Source organism: Mustela putorius, unplaced genomic scaffold (genome assembly GCF_011764305.1).
Source record: "Mustela putorius furo isolate JIRA1106 unplaced genomic scaffold, ASM1176430v1.1 tig00000056_pilon_pilon_pilon, whole genome shotgun sequence".
In the NCBI taxonomy this organism is placed as follows: domain Eukaryota; kingdom Metazoa; phylum Chordata; class Mammalia; order Carnivora; family Mustelidae; genus Mustela; species Mustela putorius.
The window spans coordinates 1,164,161-1,183,466 of NW_025421263.1; the positions used below are offsets into that span (position 1 = coordinate 1,164,161).

At 39.7% G+C, this 19,306-nt stretch overlaps 1 protein-coding gene across 4 annotated transcripts in view; it reads left to right on the plus strand.

Moving 5' to 3' along the window:
* SPIDR (scaffold protein involved in DNA repair) overlaps positions 1–19,306 on the plus strand; it is a 603,350-nt gene that overhangs the window by 552,533 nt on the left and 31,511 nt on the right. For all 4 annotated transcript variants that reach the window (XM_045081470.1, XM_045081547.1, XM_045081503.1 and 1 more), the window contains exons 12-14: positions 13,616–13,703; positions 14,834–14,977; positions 15,070–15,129. In XM_045081470.1, the coding sequence (XP_044937405.1) occupies positions 13,616–13,703; positions 14,834–14,977; positions 15,070–15,129 (292 nt within the window). The remainder of the gene's footprint in view (positions 1–13,615; positions 13,704–14,833; positions 14,978–15,069; positions 15,130–19,306) is intronic.

Genomic DNA, 19,306 nt, shown 5'->3' on the forward strand with positions numbered 1-19,306 from the left:
GCACTGGGCATCAGCACACATACAGCCTCTGTCTGCAGGCCTGTGCAGGGCTATGGACTTACTCCCATGAGTCAGCCCCATACCTGGCTCACCTGGAGTATGGGCACACCCAGAAGGGGAACACAGAGCTAGTGCCCCACATCCTGCCTGTCTTGATTTAGAAAAAGGAAGAGCAGGCATTATAAAAGAAGGGTAATAAGGATTGTCTACTTTTCCCCAGGCTCTCTCTCCTCTTTTCTCCCAGACCTCATACTGTTTATTGTGTCCTGTGTAAGCTTTCCAGTAAAGATGACAACATCGCTGTTCAGTTACAGAAGTCCCCCAACCTTTGGTTTTCCAGAAGCTTTGGTATTCGTTTAGGTGAGAGCTTCTAGGAAAGGGAAGAAAGATGATGTATATAGCAAAATCATTGAGCAGAACTGAAGAGAGTGCAACAGTGGACCTATTTCAGATCAGGGTTGGAGGTCTCCTTGCTGGAAATCCTTGTCTTAAGTTAATTATACTTTTCAAATATCAGCTTTATTGAGATTCTGTTTACACACCATAAAACTTACCCTTCTAAAAGTATACAATTTAGTAGTTTTTATATTCACAAAGTGGATTGTTGCCACTTGCTGACTATCATGAGTAATAATAACTGCTGTGAACACGCATATACAATTTTTGCATGGACATAAGTGCTCAGTTCCCTAGGGTAGAGTCACAGGATCAGGATTGCTGGGTTGCTGCCAAACTGTTTTCCGAAGTGACTGCCCCAGGTTACCTTCTCACCAGCGTAATGATACATTTTAAATCACTGGCTATCTAATCTTATTAGGATCTCAAGGTTTCTATGGCTCCTATCAATTTGTTAAGGAACTCCTGGGCCATCTAGTAGTGTTTTCTTTAGTAGACCAAACCCTTTTTGAAGGAAATATATTTCAATTTCGTGACAAAATCTTATTTAATTCGTAAAAGTTCTCTTTTGAGTATAACGAATATGACATAAAGGGACATAAGCTGCCTTCTGGAAGACAGTCTTTTTTCTTCTTAAATTATGTTAAAACTGTATTTATGACTAGCAGAGTCTGATACTAGATTAATTAAACAAACAAGTGTGATTAGACAGAAGAAAATTAGAAACCATAGGTTTCTAAAAAGGAAAGTCAAGGCTTATGAAAAATTCTCAAAGGGAAGACAGAGGGAGAGAGCACAAGCGGGAGGAGCAGGAGAGGGAGAAGCTGGGAGTCTTAGCAGGCTCAGCAGGGAGCACATGCGGGACTTGATCCCAGGACACTGAGATCATGACCTGAGCCAGAGCCAGATGCTTAACCAACGGAGCCACCCAGGTGCCCCTCACCTAGCTACTTCAAAAAATTTCTTTCTATGCTTCGTTGATTCTTTAGTTTCACTTTTTTTCTCTCGAGACTCTCATTCACGCCTACTAGAGAAGTGCCTTGGTAATGAGACCTGTGTCCCCAAGCATGTGTGCACACATCCTTCCTCCCAATCTCTCCAGTACAACCTTTCCAGAACAGGCCAAAGGGCTCTGCCCATGAGAGTATGCCCAGCTGCTCTCCAACATAGCTCTCTTGGGGCTCTCCTATTACCATTCTGACTGCCAGGATCTGCAGAGGTGTTGTGATACCTATGTTAAGATAACTTTGACTCAGATGATACCAGTCATGAGAAAGTTTTAAAATGTCACCAGATCCTGATGGAGTGGTTTGATATGGAGTTGGCTTCACCCTCTTGCTTCTTGGGTCAGGGCCAAACTGTTTTTGTGGACCTGAGAACTTCTGTGCTCTCCCATGGCATGGTATGGGTGTGGCATGGACCCTCTGTAGGAGGTAGCAACACTGGAAGAAAGGGAGCCAGCCCTGCAAGATCACAGGCACCTGGCTGTGGGCAGTGGAGGGCACATGCTGGCTATAAGGCCTCTGAAGATATACTTTCTTTTTACCTAAGTCTAAACTACCATGTATTACTAGAAAGGGTAACCTTGAGCAAATCATTTAAAGTGCAGGGTTGTAATGAAACTTAATATAAGTAAAATGCCAAAAAGAGTACTTGGCCCATAATAAAATTACCAAGTAATTATTCAGTAGTTGTAATTATTATGCTTATATGTGGATTTTCAAGAGGGAATACCTTAATAGAAAAGAGGATTTGTTGCCTTTACAGGATTCCTGGAGTGGTTTTGAACACCTACATATGAGGCACCTCTGCTGTTATCTTAGATACTGACAAAGGCATTCACAGTGGGAGTGCAGGAAATTCCTAGAGGTGGGCCTCTTCTCTTGGATGAGCAAGTGTGCACCCCCCAACTGTTTTCATCCCCAGGAGACATTTTTCTTAGGATCCCCATGGGTTTTTCTCAACACTGCCAATTGGCCTGCTTCTAGAACTACTATATTCTTTTTGAGTGTTGTGTCACAAGAAAGTATAAAGTGATGAGAATTAATATATTATTTACAAGTAACCAGATGCATTGACCTAATTTTACAAAGAGTAGAAAGTTATCTTTACAACTGAAAATAATATTCCTGTCTAAGTTGAACACTATTAGTAATGATTCAGGAATAAGGAAGATATTATTTCTTAGATTGCACTGTGATTATATCTAAACATAGAACTTAACAGAAATGTTTGAAGCCTGTTATCTTCTTTTTTTTTTTTTCTTTAGCTTGTTGTCTTCTGATGAGTAGGCGTTCAGGCATGTAGAGCCAGTGCTGGGTGAAAGAAGATGCACAGCGTATGTCTTTTAATAGCAGGTGGCCATCATCCAGTGCATAGAGGCTGACAGACAGATATGAAGGGAACATGGTGGAGTCAGTCTTAAGCAACATTAAGGCTTAAAGAACAGTTCTAACTTCTTGGTTGTAGAAGCCCTTTATACTCTTCAAAATTAAGGAGAACCCAAGGAGAGTTTTTTAAATGTGGGTTACATTGATTAATACTTACTGTATTTGAGGGGTACCTAGTGCCTCAATGAGTTAAGCATCTGCCTTTGGCTCAGGTCATGATCTCAGGGTCCTGGGATGGAGCCCCACGATGGACTCCTGCTCACCGGGGAGTCTGCTTCTCCCTCTGCCCCTTCCCACGTTGTGCTGACAGGCTTTCTCTCCAAAAAAATAAGGTCTTTTAAAAAAGAGTCTATAAAAAATACTTAGCATATTTGAAATTAAAACTGAAAAAATATATATTTATTAGCTCACCTAAAAATCCCAATAATAAACCCATTAAATAATAACATAAATAGTATTTTTATGAAAAATATTTTCTAAAACAAAACCACTTTAATGAGAAGAGTAGTATTGTTTTATGTTTTGCTGATCTCTTTAATGTCTGGCTGAATAGAAGATAGTGGAGTATCTTTTCTGTTGTGCATTCAAACTGTTATAGTGTCATGCATCCTGTGGCCTCTGGAAATCTCTACAGTGTACTCATGAAAAAGGAAAATAAAGTCCTAGAAAATAGTTCTGGCCTTGTAGGCCACCAAAAAAGGTGTCAGGGACCTCCAGGGCTCACAAAGTCCCACTTTGAGAAACGTAACTCCAGAGTTTTCCATTTTTCAGATAATCTGGGTTGCAGAGTTCTAAGTACTACTGTCATGGTAAGTATGGAGAAATTACCAACTACATGGCCAATTTTAGGAACATTTTATACCCCAGATACATGCTGCTTGACTTTAAAAAAAAATTTTTAAAAAGATCTGAGTATGAACTAACTCAGTGGAAAGGTTGCTTCCTTACATCTTCCCTTCCTATTATAGTTGACAGCACCATTGTGGCTCAAATCTCCTGGAGCAAATTCCACTCTGTCCACACCCAAAAGAAAATGATTCAGACAGTGTTAGATTACCCAGTGAAGACTTGGGAGGAGTAGTTAGATAATACAATATCAGATGAGGAACACAACCCCGAAAATAACTCAGAAAACAGGTCAAGCAAGCAGGTAGTATCAGTTAATCTAGTATGCAGAGGGAGAAACTTGCCACCTCTACCTTCTTCCAGTGGGCTGGAGACTCTGAATGTCTTAGTTTCCCTTACTTGAGTAGTTGGTTTTCCAAATGACATTAATTATCTACTAGTCAAGATAAATAAGACTGAATATAATAAGACCAGAGGAAGTCGATCATTTGTTACACCAAGAATTTACAAAATTCATGTAAAAATATATAAACAGCATTGTTTCAAATGGCAGGGAAGCTGCTGTTCTCAGCCCAAAGTTCTTTAAGTGATAATATGCCCATTTGGTGTTTTCTGAGCATGCATAGCTTATTCAGTTCCGTGTACCATATTCTTGTCCTAGGATGGGGCACCTTGAGTATTTTTAACACCAGGAGAGGCATCTGAGTGTTGATACCATTTCAGATTCTTATGCCAAATTAATGAGGCTTTTTCTGGAGATGCCCTCAAGTCGGTCTGCTACCCCTGTAACTCTTATTAGAAAGAAAGGAAGAGTTGAAAAACATTTTTTAAAAGATTTTGTTTATTTATTTGAGAGAGAGAGCAAGAAAAAGAGAACAAGAGCTGAGGGAGAGGGAGAAGCAAATTTCCCCCACTGAGCAGGCAGTCACTGGGGGGTTGGATCCCAGGAACCTGGGATCAAGACCTGAGCCAACGGCAGACACTTAACTGACTGAGCCACCCAGGTGCCCTGAGTTGAAAACCATTTAAAGGAAATCTCTGAGCCCACATCCTGCTTATGCTGTTGGTCACAGGAGTGTCTTTGAAAAGAGTATACTTTGCATTTTGAGTAGTTTTATCACTAGCTTATTCTATACTAGTACTTTATACAACTAGACTATAAGAAAGTGATGGCTACATAGGATCTCTCTACTATCTTTACAAGTTTCTGTGAATCTATAGTTAGTTCAAATTAAGTTTTTAAAAAGTCAAGTGATTTATTGATTAAATAGTTTAAAAAGCAGTAATAGCTAAATAACTGTGAATTACATAATATTACTTTTTTGGGAGTTTATTTGAAAGTACGAAAAGATACCAATAATAGCAATAGCAGTTGCCATTTATGCCACACTCAGGCACAAAAATTACATTCTCTCTAGTCCCCACAACCATCCTGGAAACATGTCCACAGCCCCATGTGGGGCTCCCATGGAGGGAGGTCACAGCTAGGCTTAGACCAAACCTGTGTGTGACTAAAAAGGATCCTCTTCTCACTCTAAGATGCTTCTCCCCAGTGGTTACCATTGTTCTAACAGACCCCTAACTTTTTGGTTTTCAAAATGGGTAGTAAAAGTATTATATGTTCTTGTTAAAATTTTAGAGTGTCCAAAAGGCATAAAAGTGAATATAGGGAAAAAAAAGTACTAAGAGTTCTTTTATAAATCCTTCCAGATATAAAGTTTCATGTTTCCAATTTTTTAAAAATATTTTATCTATTTATTTGACAGAGAGAGAGAGGGATCACAAGTAGGCAGAGAGACAGGCAGAGAGAGGGGGAGAAGCAGGCTCCCTGCCGAGCAGAGAGCCCGATGTGGGGCTTGATCCCAGAACTCTGAGATCATGACCTGAGCTGAACGCAGAGGCTTAACCCACTGAGCCACCCAGGCACCCCTCATGTTTCCATATTTTAAAAAATATATGTATTTAACTTGCAAGCAAAATTGGATTTATAACCCCATACATTGTTGGGAATGTAAAATGGCACAGCACTGCATACAGCAGTTTGGCAGTTTCTCAAAAAGTTAAACACAGAATAACTGTATAACCCAGCAAATCACTCCTAGGTTATCTACCCAAGAGAACTGAAAATGTATGTTCACACAGAAACTTGTACATGGATGTTCGTAGAGGCAGTTTTCATGACAGCTGAGAGGTGGAAATAACCCAAATGTCCACAAACTGATGAATGATAATATCCATACCATGGAATATTACTCAACCAAAAAAAAAGAATATAGTACTGACACATGCAATAACATGGTCTAACCTTTAAAAAATCATGCTCAGTGAAAGAAGCAGATATTAAGACCACATATTATATTATTCCATTTATTTACAGTGTTCATAAAAACAACTAGTTCATAAAAAACAGTAGCAAGAGTGACTGCAGATGGGCACAGCAGGGAGTGTAATATTGGCATGATAAAACATTCTGAAAGTAGTGGTGAAAGTTGCACAACTCTATGAATACACTAAAAATCAGTGCACTGTATACTTGAAAAGTATGAATTTTTTCATTTGCAACATATTTCAATTTTTAAAATGGGGTTTATACCACCTTCTATGTTACTATGGTAAAGAATTCGAGGTGTTCATATTGCATCACATCTCACACAGAAGGGAGTATACCCCTTTCAACAGTCCCCAGAGACCCCAATCTAAATACTACTCATTTTTTGTGGCAAATACAATTTTTTACTCTGGTAAAATAGGCATAACAAAATGCATAAAATGTATTTTAAGTGTGCAGTTTGGTAATTATAATTTTAATATGTGCATGTATCTTGATGTCTTCCCATTTAAAAGGTACATCTGTTACTATAAATAAAAATATAGAAGCTGCCTAATTTTCTGAGATGTGACCCAAATTTTTCTGCAGAATCACTTTATGCAATCTATAAATTAGGATATATCCTAAGAAGTTTATTCTGGCAAAATGATGTTTTCAGATTTTTAAATGATATTTATAAATATAATGACTTTATATGTCCTTTTTCTCCCTCTATTTTGATTAAAAGTTTATTTTGTAAACTTTTTAAAAAATTAAAATAGAAACTTTTGGTGGCCTCTGCCCTGTGAGGCAGCTTGTTTGTTGTTTTAAACATTTTAAAGCTATGGCTTTTTAGAAAGAATGAGTTTCCTATGCAACAAAGTGAAAGCTTATGCAAAAATGAGTAGTAAGGAATGAACTGACCTGGGGAAAAACAATACACTCTAACTGTGCCAAAAGTCAGCTTCAGCACAAAGTCTGTCCCAGTTAGAGGCTAGACTCATTTAGAGGAATGTGTGTGCTGCCCGAGAGGAAAGTTCTAGTTCACAGAGCAGCAGCAGCCATCTGAATCATATGTATTTTCCAAAACAGGAGAGAAGCTGATTTATTATAAGACAATGCTTTTTATTTAATGCATAGGGGTCCTATTCCTAAGAGTCTACATTAAAATATAAACTTGTGGGCGCCTGGGTGGCTCAGTGGGTTAAGCCGCTGCCTTCAGCTCAGGTCATGATCTCAGGGTCCTGGGATCGAGTCCCGCATCGGGCTCTCTGCTCAGCAGTGAGTCTGCTTCCTCCTCTCCCTGCCTGCCTCTCTGCCTACTTGTGATCTCTCTCTGTCAAATAAATAAATAAAATCTTTAAAAATAAATAAATAAATAAATAAAATATAAACTTGTAACCAGTCCAAACTTTTAAAATTAGCCAATAGCATCCTCTAAATTAGCATCATTGAATTCAAATAGAGCTTTTCTAAGGCTATGTTCATAGTACAGCACTTCTCAAAGAAAATTACGAGGGAACACTGATTTCTTGGGATATTATTAATAGTGATTACGCCAAAAAGGATTTCATGGATATAAATCAAAAAACCTTCCGTTGGTCCAGATTTTACATGTGTCTTTTACACAAAGTTTTCCAGAATCTGCCATTCCAGTGTGTCCTCCTAAGCCACAGATATGCTGCACAGGGCAACCCTAACTGACCACAGAACCCTGTCATCATGGAGTTTATGGGACTCCAAACAACAGAAGCATGTATCGAGTACTTACTTATTCTGAGCATAGAAACCCACATAGATGCTGTATATGCATGCAGCTTCTTTAGGTGGAAGTTTATAGTTTTCCAGGAGTGCACCCATTTCATCTAGGTTGTCACAATACATAACAGGCAGAGCTAGAGTGAGACCCAAGTCTGACTCCAAGGCCCATGCTACACCCATACCCTCTTAAACAACGGGCTTGAGTAAAGTCCTAGCATTGTCTTAGAAATTTAGTTAGGTCTAAGGTGAGAAACGGGTTATTTATTGGTTTAAAAAATTAGTCTGGAGAGGTCTTCCATCTTTTTGTGTCTTCTTCAATTTCTTTCATGAGTTTTCTGTAGTTCCTCTAATACAGATCCTTTACCTCTTTGGTTAGGTTTATTCCCAGGTATCTTATGGTTCTTGCTGCTATAGTAAATGGAATTGATTCCCTAATTTCCCTTTCTGTATTTTCATTGTTAGTGTATAAGAAAGCCACTGGTTTCTGTACATTGACTTTGTATCCTGCCATGTTGCTGAATTGCTGTATGAGTTCTAGTAGTTTGGGGATGGAGTCTTTTGGGTTTTCCATATAAAGAATCATGTCATCTGCGAAGAGAGAGAGTTTGACTTCTTCATTGCCAATTTGGATACCTTTTATTTCCCTTTGTTGTCCGATTGCTGTTGCTAGGACTTCTAATACTATGTTGAACAAGAGTGGTGAGAGTGGGCATCCTTATCGTGTTCCTGATCTCAGTGGGAAGGCTGCAAGCTTTTTCCCATTGAGGATGATATTTGCTGTGGGTCTTTCATAGATAGATTTGATGAAGTTCAGGAATGTTCCCTCTATCCCTATAACTTTGAAGCGTTTTAATAAGGAACGGATGCTGGATTTTGTCAAATGCTTTTTCTGCATCAATTGAGAGGACCATGTGGTTCTTCTCTCTTCGCTTATTAATTTGTTCTATCACATTGATTGATTTGCGAATGTTGAACCATCCTTGTAGCCCAGGGATGAATCCCATCTGGTCATGATGGATAATCTTTTTTTTTTTTTAATTAATTAATTTATTTGACAGAGAGTGAGAGAATTCACAAGTGAGCAGAGAGGCAGGCAGAGAGAGGGGGTGGAAGCAGACTCCCATCTGAGCAGAGAGCCCAATGTGGGGCTCGATGTGGGGCTCGATCCCAGAACCCTGAGACCATGACCCGAGCCAAAGGCAAAGGCTCAACCCACTGAGCCACCCAGGTGCCCCGGTGGATAATCTTTTGAATGAGCTCTTGGATCCTGTTTGCTAGGATCTTGTTGAGAATCTTAGCATCCATATTCATCAGTGATATTGGTCTGAAATTATCCTTTTTGGTAGGGTCTTTGCCTGCTTTGGAGATCAGGGTAATGCTGGCTTCATAGAAAGAGTCTGGAAGTTTTCCTTCTGCTTCAATTTTTTGAAACAGCTTCAGGAGAATAGGTGTTATTTCTTCTTTGAAAGTTTGGTAGAATTCCCCAGGGAATCCATCAGGTCCTGGGCTCTTGTTTTTTGGGAGGTTTTTGATCACTGCTTCAATCTTGTTACTAGATTTCGGTCTATTCAGGTTGTCAGTTTCTTCCTGGTTCAATTTTGGGAGTTTATAGTTTTCCAGGAGTGCACCCATTTCATCTAGGTTGCTTAGCTTATTGGCATATAACTGTTGATAATAACTTCTGATGATTGTTTCTACTTCCTTGGTATTAGTTGTGATCTCTCCCTTTTCATTCATAATTTTATGAGTTTGGGCTTTCTCTCTTTTGGATTAGTGTGGCCAATAGTTTATCAATCTTATTGATTCTTTTAAAAAAACCAGCTTCTAGTTTCATTAATACGTTCTACTGTATCTCTGGTTTCTACCTCATTGATCTCAGCTCTAATCTTGATTATTTCCCTTCTTATGTGTGGAGTTGGTTTGATTTGTTGTTGATTCTCCAGTTCTTTAAGGTGTAGAGACAGCTGCTGTATTCTGGATTTTTCAGTCTTTTTGAGAGAGGCTTGGATGGCTATGTATTTCCCCCTTAGGACCACCTTTGCTGTATCCCATAGGTTTTGGACTGAAGTGTCTTCATTCTCATTGGTTTCCATGAATTGTTTCAGTTCTTCTTTGATCTCCTGGTTGATCCAAGCATTCTTAAGCATGGTGGTCTTTAGCTTCCAGGTGTTTGAGTTCCTTCAGAACTTTTCCTTGTGATTGAGCTCCAGTTTCAAAAAATTGTGATCTGAGAATATGCAGGGAATAATCTGTCTTTTGGTATCGGTTGAGTCCTGATTTGTGACCCAGTATGTGGTCTATCCTGGAGAAGGTTCCATGTGCACTTGAGAAGAATGAGTATTCTGTTGTTTTAGGGTGGAATGTTCTGTATATATCTATGAGGTCCATCTGGTCCGATGTGTCATTCACTGCTCTTGTTTCTTTATTGATTTTCTGCTTCGATGATCTGTCTATTTCTGAGAGAGGCGTGTTAAGATCTCCTCCTGGATCGGAAGAATAAACATTGTTAAAATGTCTATACCGCCCAGAACAATCTATACTTTTAATGCCATTCCGATCAAATTTCCACCGGTATTCTTCAAAGAGCTGGAGCAAATAATCCAAAAATTTGTATGGAATCAGAAGAAACCCCGAATCACTAAGGAAATGTTGAAAAACAAAAATAAAATGGGGGGCATCATGTTACCTGATTTCAAGCTTTACTACAAAGCTGTGATCACCAAGACAGCATGGTATAGGCATAAAAACACACATAAACCAGTGGAACAGAGTAGAGAGCCCAGATATGGACCCTCAACTCTATGGGCAAATAATCTTTGACAAAACGGGAAAAAATATACAGTGGAAAAAAGACAGTCTCTTCAATAAATGGTGCTGGGAAAACTGGGCAGCTATATGTAGAAGAATGAAACTCGACCATTCTCTTACACTGTACAGAAAGATAAACTCGAAATGGATAAAAGACCTCAACGTGAGACAGGAATCCATCAGAATCCTAGTGGAGAACATAGGCAGTAACCTCTTCTATATCAGCCACACCAACTTCTTTCAAGATATGTCTCCAAAGGCAAAGGACTTCATCAAAATCAAAAGCTTCTGCACAGCAAAAGAAACAGTCAAGAAAACAAAGAGGCAACCCACGGAATGGGAGAAGATATTTGCAAATGACAGTACAGAAAAAAGGTTGATATCCAGGACCTATAAAGAACTCCTCAAACTCAAAACAGACAATCATATCAAAAATGGGCAGAATATTTGAATACACACTTCTCCAATGAAGACATACAAATGGCTATCAGACACATGAAAAAATGTTCATCATCACTACCCATCAGGGAGATTCAAATTAAAGCCACATTGAGATAACACCTTACACCAGTTAGAATGGCCAAATTTAGCAAGACAGGAAACAACATGTGTTGGAGGGGATGTGGAGAAAGGGGAACCCTCTCCCACTGTTGGTGGGAATGCAAGTTGGTACAGCCTCTTTGGAGAACAGTGTGGAGATTCCTCAAGAAATTAAAAATACAGCTTCCTTATGACCCTGCAATTTCATTACTGGGTATTTACTCCAAAGATACAGATGTAGTGAAAAGAAGGGCCCTCTGTACCCCAATGTTTATAGCAGCAATGGCCACGGTCACCAAACTGTGGAAAGAACCAAGATGCCCTTCAACGGACGAATGGATAAGGAAGATGTGGTCCATATACACCATGGAATATTATGCCTCCATCAGAAAGGACAAATACCCAACTTTTGTAGCAACATAGACAGGACTGGAAGAGATGATGCTGAGTGAAATAAGTCAAGCAGAGAGAGTCAATTAAATGGTTTCACTTATTTGTGGAGCATAAAAAATAGCATGGAGGACAAGAGGAGTTAGAGAGGAGAAGGGAGTTGGGGGAAATTGGAAGGGGAGGTGAACCATGAGAGACTATGGACTCTGAGGTTGGGGTACTAGGTGGTGGGTATTATGGAGGGCACGGATTGCATGGAGCACTGGGTGTGGTGCTAAAATAATGAATACTGTTATGCTGAAAATAAATAAAAAATTAAAAAAAATAAAAGAAAATTAGTCTATCACCGAACATTGCATTTCTCAGACTTATAAATAGGAAATGAGCATATCAAAGGTGCTAGGTCTGATTTCTGCAATGAAGTATGTAGGTGCTTGTGGGTATCAGTGATTCATTCACCAAGTCTTTTTGACCACTTCGTATGAACTGGGCTCTTCTCTGCAGCAGTAGAAATAAATAACTGGGATAAATCCATGCCCATCCCCTGGGGAGCTCACATCAAACAGTGTGGGGATGGCAGAGAAACAGGAGCCAGGAGGCATGCTCAGTGAAAAGAAAGCAGCCAAACCTGGAACAGGAAGTCCTGGGCACATGGCAGACAGGGAGCAAGTGGACAGTCCATGTCCTGTTGCCCCTCTCCCTCTTCCTCTGCCTCACCCAGAGGCACAGTGGGCCCACCCAGTTCCTTAGTCTTGGGGAAGGGCACCTCTCCTCTGAGCCTTCTCTGACAGCCTTTCCTGACCTTAGTCAGCCCTGGTCACTCACAGCCCTGTCCATCACTCATACAAGTAGCGGCAGCAGCCTACTTCTCAGAAATAACCGAGAGAGAGAATGAATTTTCACTTGGCATTCCTTTTTTGGCATGTGATTTCCTGCCTTTGCTTATTTTTTGTGCTTGATTTTGACCCAGAACCTGAAAATTCACAGCAATGATATTGAGCTGGGTGTCTATCACAGGCCACACTCTGTGTGGGCTTTTTCTGTTGTAATTGGTGTAAGAAATGAAAAGGAGGTGGGAAAGTGCTTGAGTCTTGCTCGAGTACATGATTTGCAGGTTCTGAGTTGCTCAGGTGCGTTAACTGCTAGATCCATAGCCCCTAAAACAGTACTTGCTATTAAACACTGAAGAAGTAATATGTCACGTTAGTTATTAGGGACACAAGCTTTTTAAAAAGTAACTAACATATTATATACTAACATTGTTGAAACTTAGAGCAAAATCTAAGAAGCCGTTGTGACTTATGCATGAATGATACACACTCATAGCAACTAAAACGGGATTTTTTTATTGTGGTAAAATGGACATAATATAAAATTTTCCACCTTAACCATTTTTAGAGGCATTGAGTGCATTCACACTATTGTACATCCATCACCCTCATCCATCTCTAGAAAGTTTCCATCTTCCCAAACTAAAACTCCAAACCATTCAACACTAACTGTCCATTTCCCATCCCTCAGTCCCTAGCAACCGCCATTGTACTTTCTGTCTCTGTGAATTTGACTCCTCTAGGAATTTCATGAGTGTAATAAAAATATATGTCCTTTTTTGTCTGGCTGTATTCTTTATTTTAGATAATTTGATAAATAGATAACTTTCTTTTTATCTGAGTAACACATACCTGTTTTGGAAAAAGATAGGAAACACATAAAAGCCTAATGAGGAAAGTAACTATCACTTCTGAGCTCTGCTCAGAAACCCACTAAAATCATTTTTGTATCTTTCAGTCTTCTTTTCCTTTGGCTTATTACATGGAGGTACATGTATAGAAATATACATAAAAACATTGTAATTTGTTGCTGGCTTTTCACTTAACAAAGTATCAGAACCATTTTTCCATGTCTTTAAATATTTTCTATGTAACCATTTCAATGGCTGTATAATACTTCATTGGGAGATATATCATAATTTAATGAACAATATCCTTTCTGTTCTTGTGCAGTTTCAAAGACCTGTTCATCTGTGTGACCCTCTCTTCCCCATCTGAATCAACAGGGATGCTGAATGGTATCTCCCTGGCATTAGGGATGGTGTCTGTTAAGCAAAACTGCATAGGACCAGGTCATAAAGAAGCGCTTAAGTGAATACTATCGACAACATCTTTTCTTTTTCCAGGACAGCAGGGCTTTTCAATTTGATCGATACCCTGTGGCCTCCAGTGATGCCCCTGAAAGCACCTGGTCATGGCCAAGCCTGTGAAGAGGTAAGCCAGCATCTAAAGAGCTTTCCCTGGTCACTGCCTGCTCTATGCCAGTTGCTGAGCCAGGCCCTACCCCTAGTCCACATCCCTGAAAAGGATAGGTCTAGTGACTGTGAGTCAGGAGGACAGAGATTCAGACTTGCTCACCTCACTCTATAGTCCAAACTCTGGCTGCTTTCTCTACTTGTGCCATACTCCCCATTCTTGAGGTTAATTTACTGCTGTTTTTAAACCACAGCCATTACATACCATTGCAACAATTAGGGTCTTAGCCTCATCCTAATTAAGACACAGGATGTTTTCCCCATCACCTCCCAATCACTATTAGAACCAAGCCTCAATTACCAGATAGAGCACAAACTCATAACCTAATAAATAAAGTCCATGGATATTCTTTCAACCACCAGGTGAGCCAGGGATTTCCATTTTTCTGCAGCATCAAATTGTCGATGGTAGTTGCTCACATGTAGCAAAACTGATCAAAATTTGTCCCTTCTTCTCCATCCTGAGTTTTATCCGGCAGACTGAGCAGCAGCTACTTTGGGCCCCAGCTCCCAAAGCTAAAAACAGGGAGCCATCTTGTTTATGTGGTAGCTGACTTCCTAGCAGACTGCTGGAACTATGACTTTTGTATAGTGCTAGACCAAGAAAATAGTTGTCAAAAATGCCAAATTCTAGATTATTTAAGAAGAAAAAGTTTCTAAATATTTTCTGGGGGTGCCTGGATGACTCAGTGGGTTAAGCCTCTGCCTTCGGCTCAGGTCATGATCTCAGGGTCCTGGGATGGAGCCCTCATCTGGCTCTCTGCTCAGCAGGGAGCCTGCTTTCCCCACTTGTGACTTCTCTCTCTGTCAAATAAATAAATAAAATCTTAAAAAAAAAAAAAAGAATACTCTGAAGAATGAAATTTTTAAATGAAGTCTTGAATCCATAGTAAATTCAAGAAGTTAATTCATAAAGTTCTAATGCTTGGTCATAGATATAAACAACATAATCTATTTCTTATACAACCTTTCAGATAAAAAGAATGCATCTGTGAATAAATGTCTATATATTAAAGAGTAGATTTTAATAGTATATTTAAATCTTTTACTAGCATATTTATGTTCTATCGTTGCCTTAAATTTAAACAGGTAAAAAATCACATGCCTCCTCCTAGCTTCTGTTACATCCTTACTGCTCATCCAAATGTGGGGCAAATTGATATAATTGAAGAAGACCCCATTTCTAAACTTTACCAGCCTCCAGTTCCCCGCTTCTTAAAAGAAATTCTCCAGGTAACATCTGTGTTTCTAACAGGGTCTTTACTTATTCTTACTGTATTTTTATGCTTTTTGTGATGTTCTAATCATTTCCAATGCCTTTCCAGACTAGTGATCTTAGTACCCGTTGCAGTTTCTATGCCAGAGTGATTTATCAGAGACCACAGGTAATCAATCCCTCTTCCTTTCTCTCTCTGATAAGGTGTTATAAAATTTATTAAAGGATAACCTCTCATAGAAATTAATGGAGTGCTAAGATAGAAAAGCATTTTAAAAATCCATTTATGTGTGATCCATGCTGAGGCAATTAATCCATTCCTTGTGCAGGTGCAGCCTGCCAGCCACTGTGGTAAGTACTATGTATGAAAAACTTAGGCATAGCTCATGTGAAAGGTTCTCAGCCCAACACTGTGAGTTCTTTTCTGGCACACAGATTATAGAAAGGAAAGAAAGGAGGTGGAAGAAGGAGTCTTGGGGTTGAGCTTAGCCCCTGTTAGAACTGTCCAACAGCTCTGAGCCATCAATAGGGAAAGGAAGCCCTGTAACCCCGGGGAGGTCTCAGCAGTGCTGGGGAGCTGCAGCCTAGAGGAGCTGCCTGTTGGCTGCCTTCCCACTCAAAATCAGCAAGAAGTAGACAAGAGAAAGGGATGTTTTTGGCAAGCTGAACATATGGTATAAGTTCTTCCAGAAAGAAACCTCTGGTTAACCTTAACTCCATGCAAATCTCACCTGCAGTATACAAAACATCCCATTGTTCAAACCTCATTTTCCTTTTCTCTGTTCACCTTTTAGTGAATTTGTACCTCTCCTAAGGAATAAGAGTGATTAACGTTAGTTAGTCACAGTGCTTCCTGTGAGCCATCCAAGAATTTGGGTCAGGGACAGGCCCACAGTGATGATGAGGTCCAGGCACCTGATGTGTCTCTTACCTTCCAACCCTGAAGTGAAGTGAAGGCTGACTGCGAACTCCCCCACCCACCATCTGCAGAACGCTCAGTTTGTTAAGACATGCTTGGCATCTGCCATATTCCTGTTATTCTAACACACATTCCAGGTTGTAGGGCTGTAATCAGGCTCTGCAGCTGCCATTTACTCTGCAGATAACTGTCCTCAGAGGCAATATACCCCATGTTCCTGTCCACAGAGCCTCAGTTGCTCAAAGCCCCAGCTGATAGCAGACATGGAAAATAAAAAACAGGTGTCAGATATACCATTTCTAGTCTCGACAATAGCCCCAGTGGATGGGCGCCCTAGGACAGAGAAAAAAAAACTGCAGATCATCTGCCTCACTGGTTGAAGGAACCCTGCATTGGGACTGGTTGAAAACACTGATAACCTCCTGCCCCAAGTTCTCTGCCAAGAAATATGCTTCCATTAGCCTAGGTGCAGCCTGCCAGCAAGTATGGGTTTCAGTGGGTGTATGTACTAAAGAATTGGTGGTACTTAGGATGTGTAGGTGCTTGGAACACAATGGAACAGATTCCTCAATGCACTAAAATCTTCTACCTTCTGTATTTTGTTTGTGGAACAGAGAATCACCAGAAACCAACTTCCTCAGGGAGAAATTGAAATAAGCTAAGTCCCAGGGGCACTGTGTGTTCAAGTATACATTCTACAGTGTATACATTCTACAGTGACAACATTGACTTTAAGAATGGCACAGTGAGTCACTGCAAGACCTTGAATTATCAAAGAAGATTCAGTTGTATTTTCATTATACAAATGGTTAAGTCATGCAAGTGAAAGACATATTTTTTGTATTTAACTTTTTTTTTAAGATTTTTTTTCAGTGAAAGGAAACAAATTGCCATTTATTAATATTACTAAATATTCTGCTTGCCACATCTCTCCACAGGCACTATAACTGATGAACAGTTATGACAACAGCCACCATTCAGTGAGCTAAATGAAATAACTCTGTACCAAGCATAGCTGTTTAGATACATTTCCTTATTTTTTTAATTTTTAATTTTTAATTTTATTTTAAATTTCTTTTCAGTGTAACAGAATTCATTGTTTTTTGCACCACACCCAGTGCTCCATGCAATCTGTGCTCTCCATAATACCCACCACCTGGCTCCCCCAACCTCCCACCCCCTGGCCCTTCAAAACCCTCAGGTTGTTTTTCAGAGTCCATTGTCTCTCATGGTTCACCTCCCCTTCCAATTTCCCTCAAATCCCTTCTCCTCTCCATCTCCCTATGTCCTCCATGTTATTTGTTATGCTCCACAAATAAGTGAAACCATATGATAATTGACTCTCTCTGCTTGACTTATTTCACTCAGCATCATCTCTTCCAGTCCTGTCTATGTTGCTACAAAAGTTGGGTATTTGTCCTTTCTGATGGAGGCATAATACTCCATGGTGTATATGGACCACATCTTCCTTATCCATTCGTCCGTTGAAGGGCATCTTGGTTCTTTCCACAGTTTGGTGACCGTGGCCATTGCTGCTATAAACATTGGGGTACAGAGGGCCCTTCTTTTCAATACATCTGTATCTTTGGGGTAAATACCCAGTAGTGCAATTGCAGGGTCATAAGGAAGCTGTATTTTTAATTTCTTGAGGAATCTCCACACTGTTGTCCAAAGTGGCTACGCCAACTTGCATTCCCACCAACAGATTAAGAGGGTTCCCCTTTCTCCACATCTCTCCAACACACGATGTTTCCTGTCTTGCTAATTTTGTCCATTCTAACTGATGTAAGGTGTTATCTCAATGTGGTTTTAATTTGAATCTCCCTGATGGCTAGTGATGATGAACATTTTTTCATGTGTCTGATAGCCATTTGTATGTCTTCATTGGAGAAGTGTCTATTCATATCTTCTGTCCATTTTTTGATATGATTATCTGTTTTGTGTGTGTTGAGTTTGAGAAGTTCTTTATAGGTCCTGGATATCAACCTTTTTTCTGTATTGTCATTGGCGAATATCTTCTCCCATTCCATGGGTTGCCTCTTTGTTTCTTGACTGTTTCCTTTGCTGTGCAGAAGCTTTTGATTTTGATGAAGTCCCAAAAGTTCATTTTCACTTTTGTTTCCTTTGCCTTTGGAGACATATCTTAAAAGAAGTTGCTGTGGCTGATATCAAAGAGGTTACTGCATATTTTCCTCTAGGATTCTGATGGATTCCTGTCTCACCAAGACAGCATGGTACTGGCATAAAAACAGACACATAGACCAGTGGAACAGAGTAGAGAGCCCAGATATGGACCTTCAACTCTATGGTCAAATAATATTTGACAAAGCAGGAAAAAAATATACAGTGGAAAAAAGACAGTCTCTTCAATAAATGGTGCTGGGAAAATTGGACAGCTATATGTAGAAGAATGAAACTCGACCATTCTCTTTTTAAAATTTTTAATTAATCTCTACACCCAGCCTGGGGCTCAAACTTACAATCCCAAGATCGAGAGTTACCTGCTCTACTAACTAGGCCAGCCAGGCACCCCCCTAACTTTTATTTTGAATAAAATTATTCTAAATTTTTAGATTCATAGTAATTATAAATTCATAATAGACTTCAAAGAAATATATAGTGTACACCCTCTCCTGTACTAACACCCCTTACCCTCAATAGCCACCATACAGCACCCAATACAACACCCAAACCAAGAAACTGACATCAGTACTAATCTGGTTTCATCATTATAATTACATTATTTCATGATCATTACACAAATGAAACTATGCAATATATATCAGTGTTGTTTCCTAGGCCAGCTGCACAAAGTACCAAAAACCAGATTGCTTGAAACAGCAAAAATTTATCATTTCACACTTGTGGGGGCTAGAGGTCTGAAATCAAGGTGTCAAAGGGCCATGCTATGTCAGCTCTGGGGAATATCCTTCCTTGCCTCTTCCAGCTTCTAGTGCCTGCCAACAATCCTTGGCCTTCCTTGGCTTTATATACATATCACCCTAGGCACATGACCATCTTCACCCTATGTGTCTTCTTGTTGTCTTCCCTCTGCACCTGTTAGTGTCCAGATTTCCTTTTTTATAAGGACTTTAGTCAGATTTGAAGAGAGACTGTTGTCATGATTTCATCTTGACTTTATTAAATTTGTAAAGACCTTATTTCTAAATTAGGTTACATTCTGAAGTACTAGAAGTAGGACTTCAATTGATCTTTTTGGAGGGACACAATTTGACCTATAACAGCTACTTTGTTGGTGGTGGTAGTGGTGATGGTGGTGGTGGTGGTCATCGTCATCGAGATTCATCCAGGGAACTAATGATGTTGGAAATCCTTTCAGATGTTTATTTCCCATCTGAATAATTTCTTTGGTGAAAGGTCTATATGTGTCCTTTGCCCATTTTCCGTTTGTATTATTTCTTTTTTA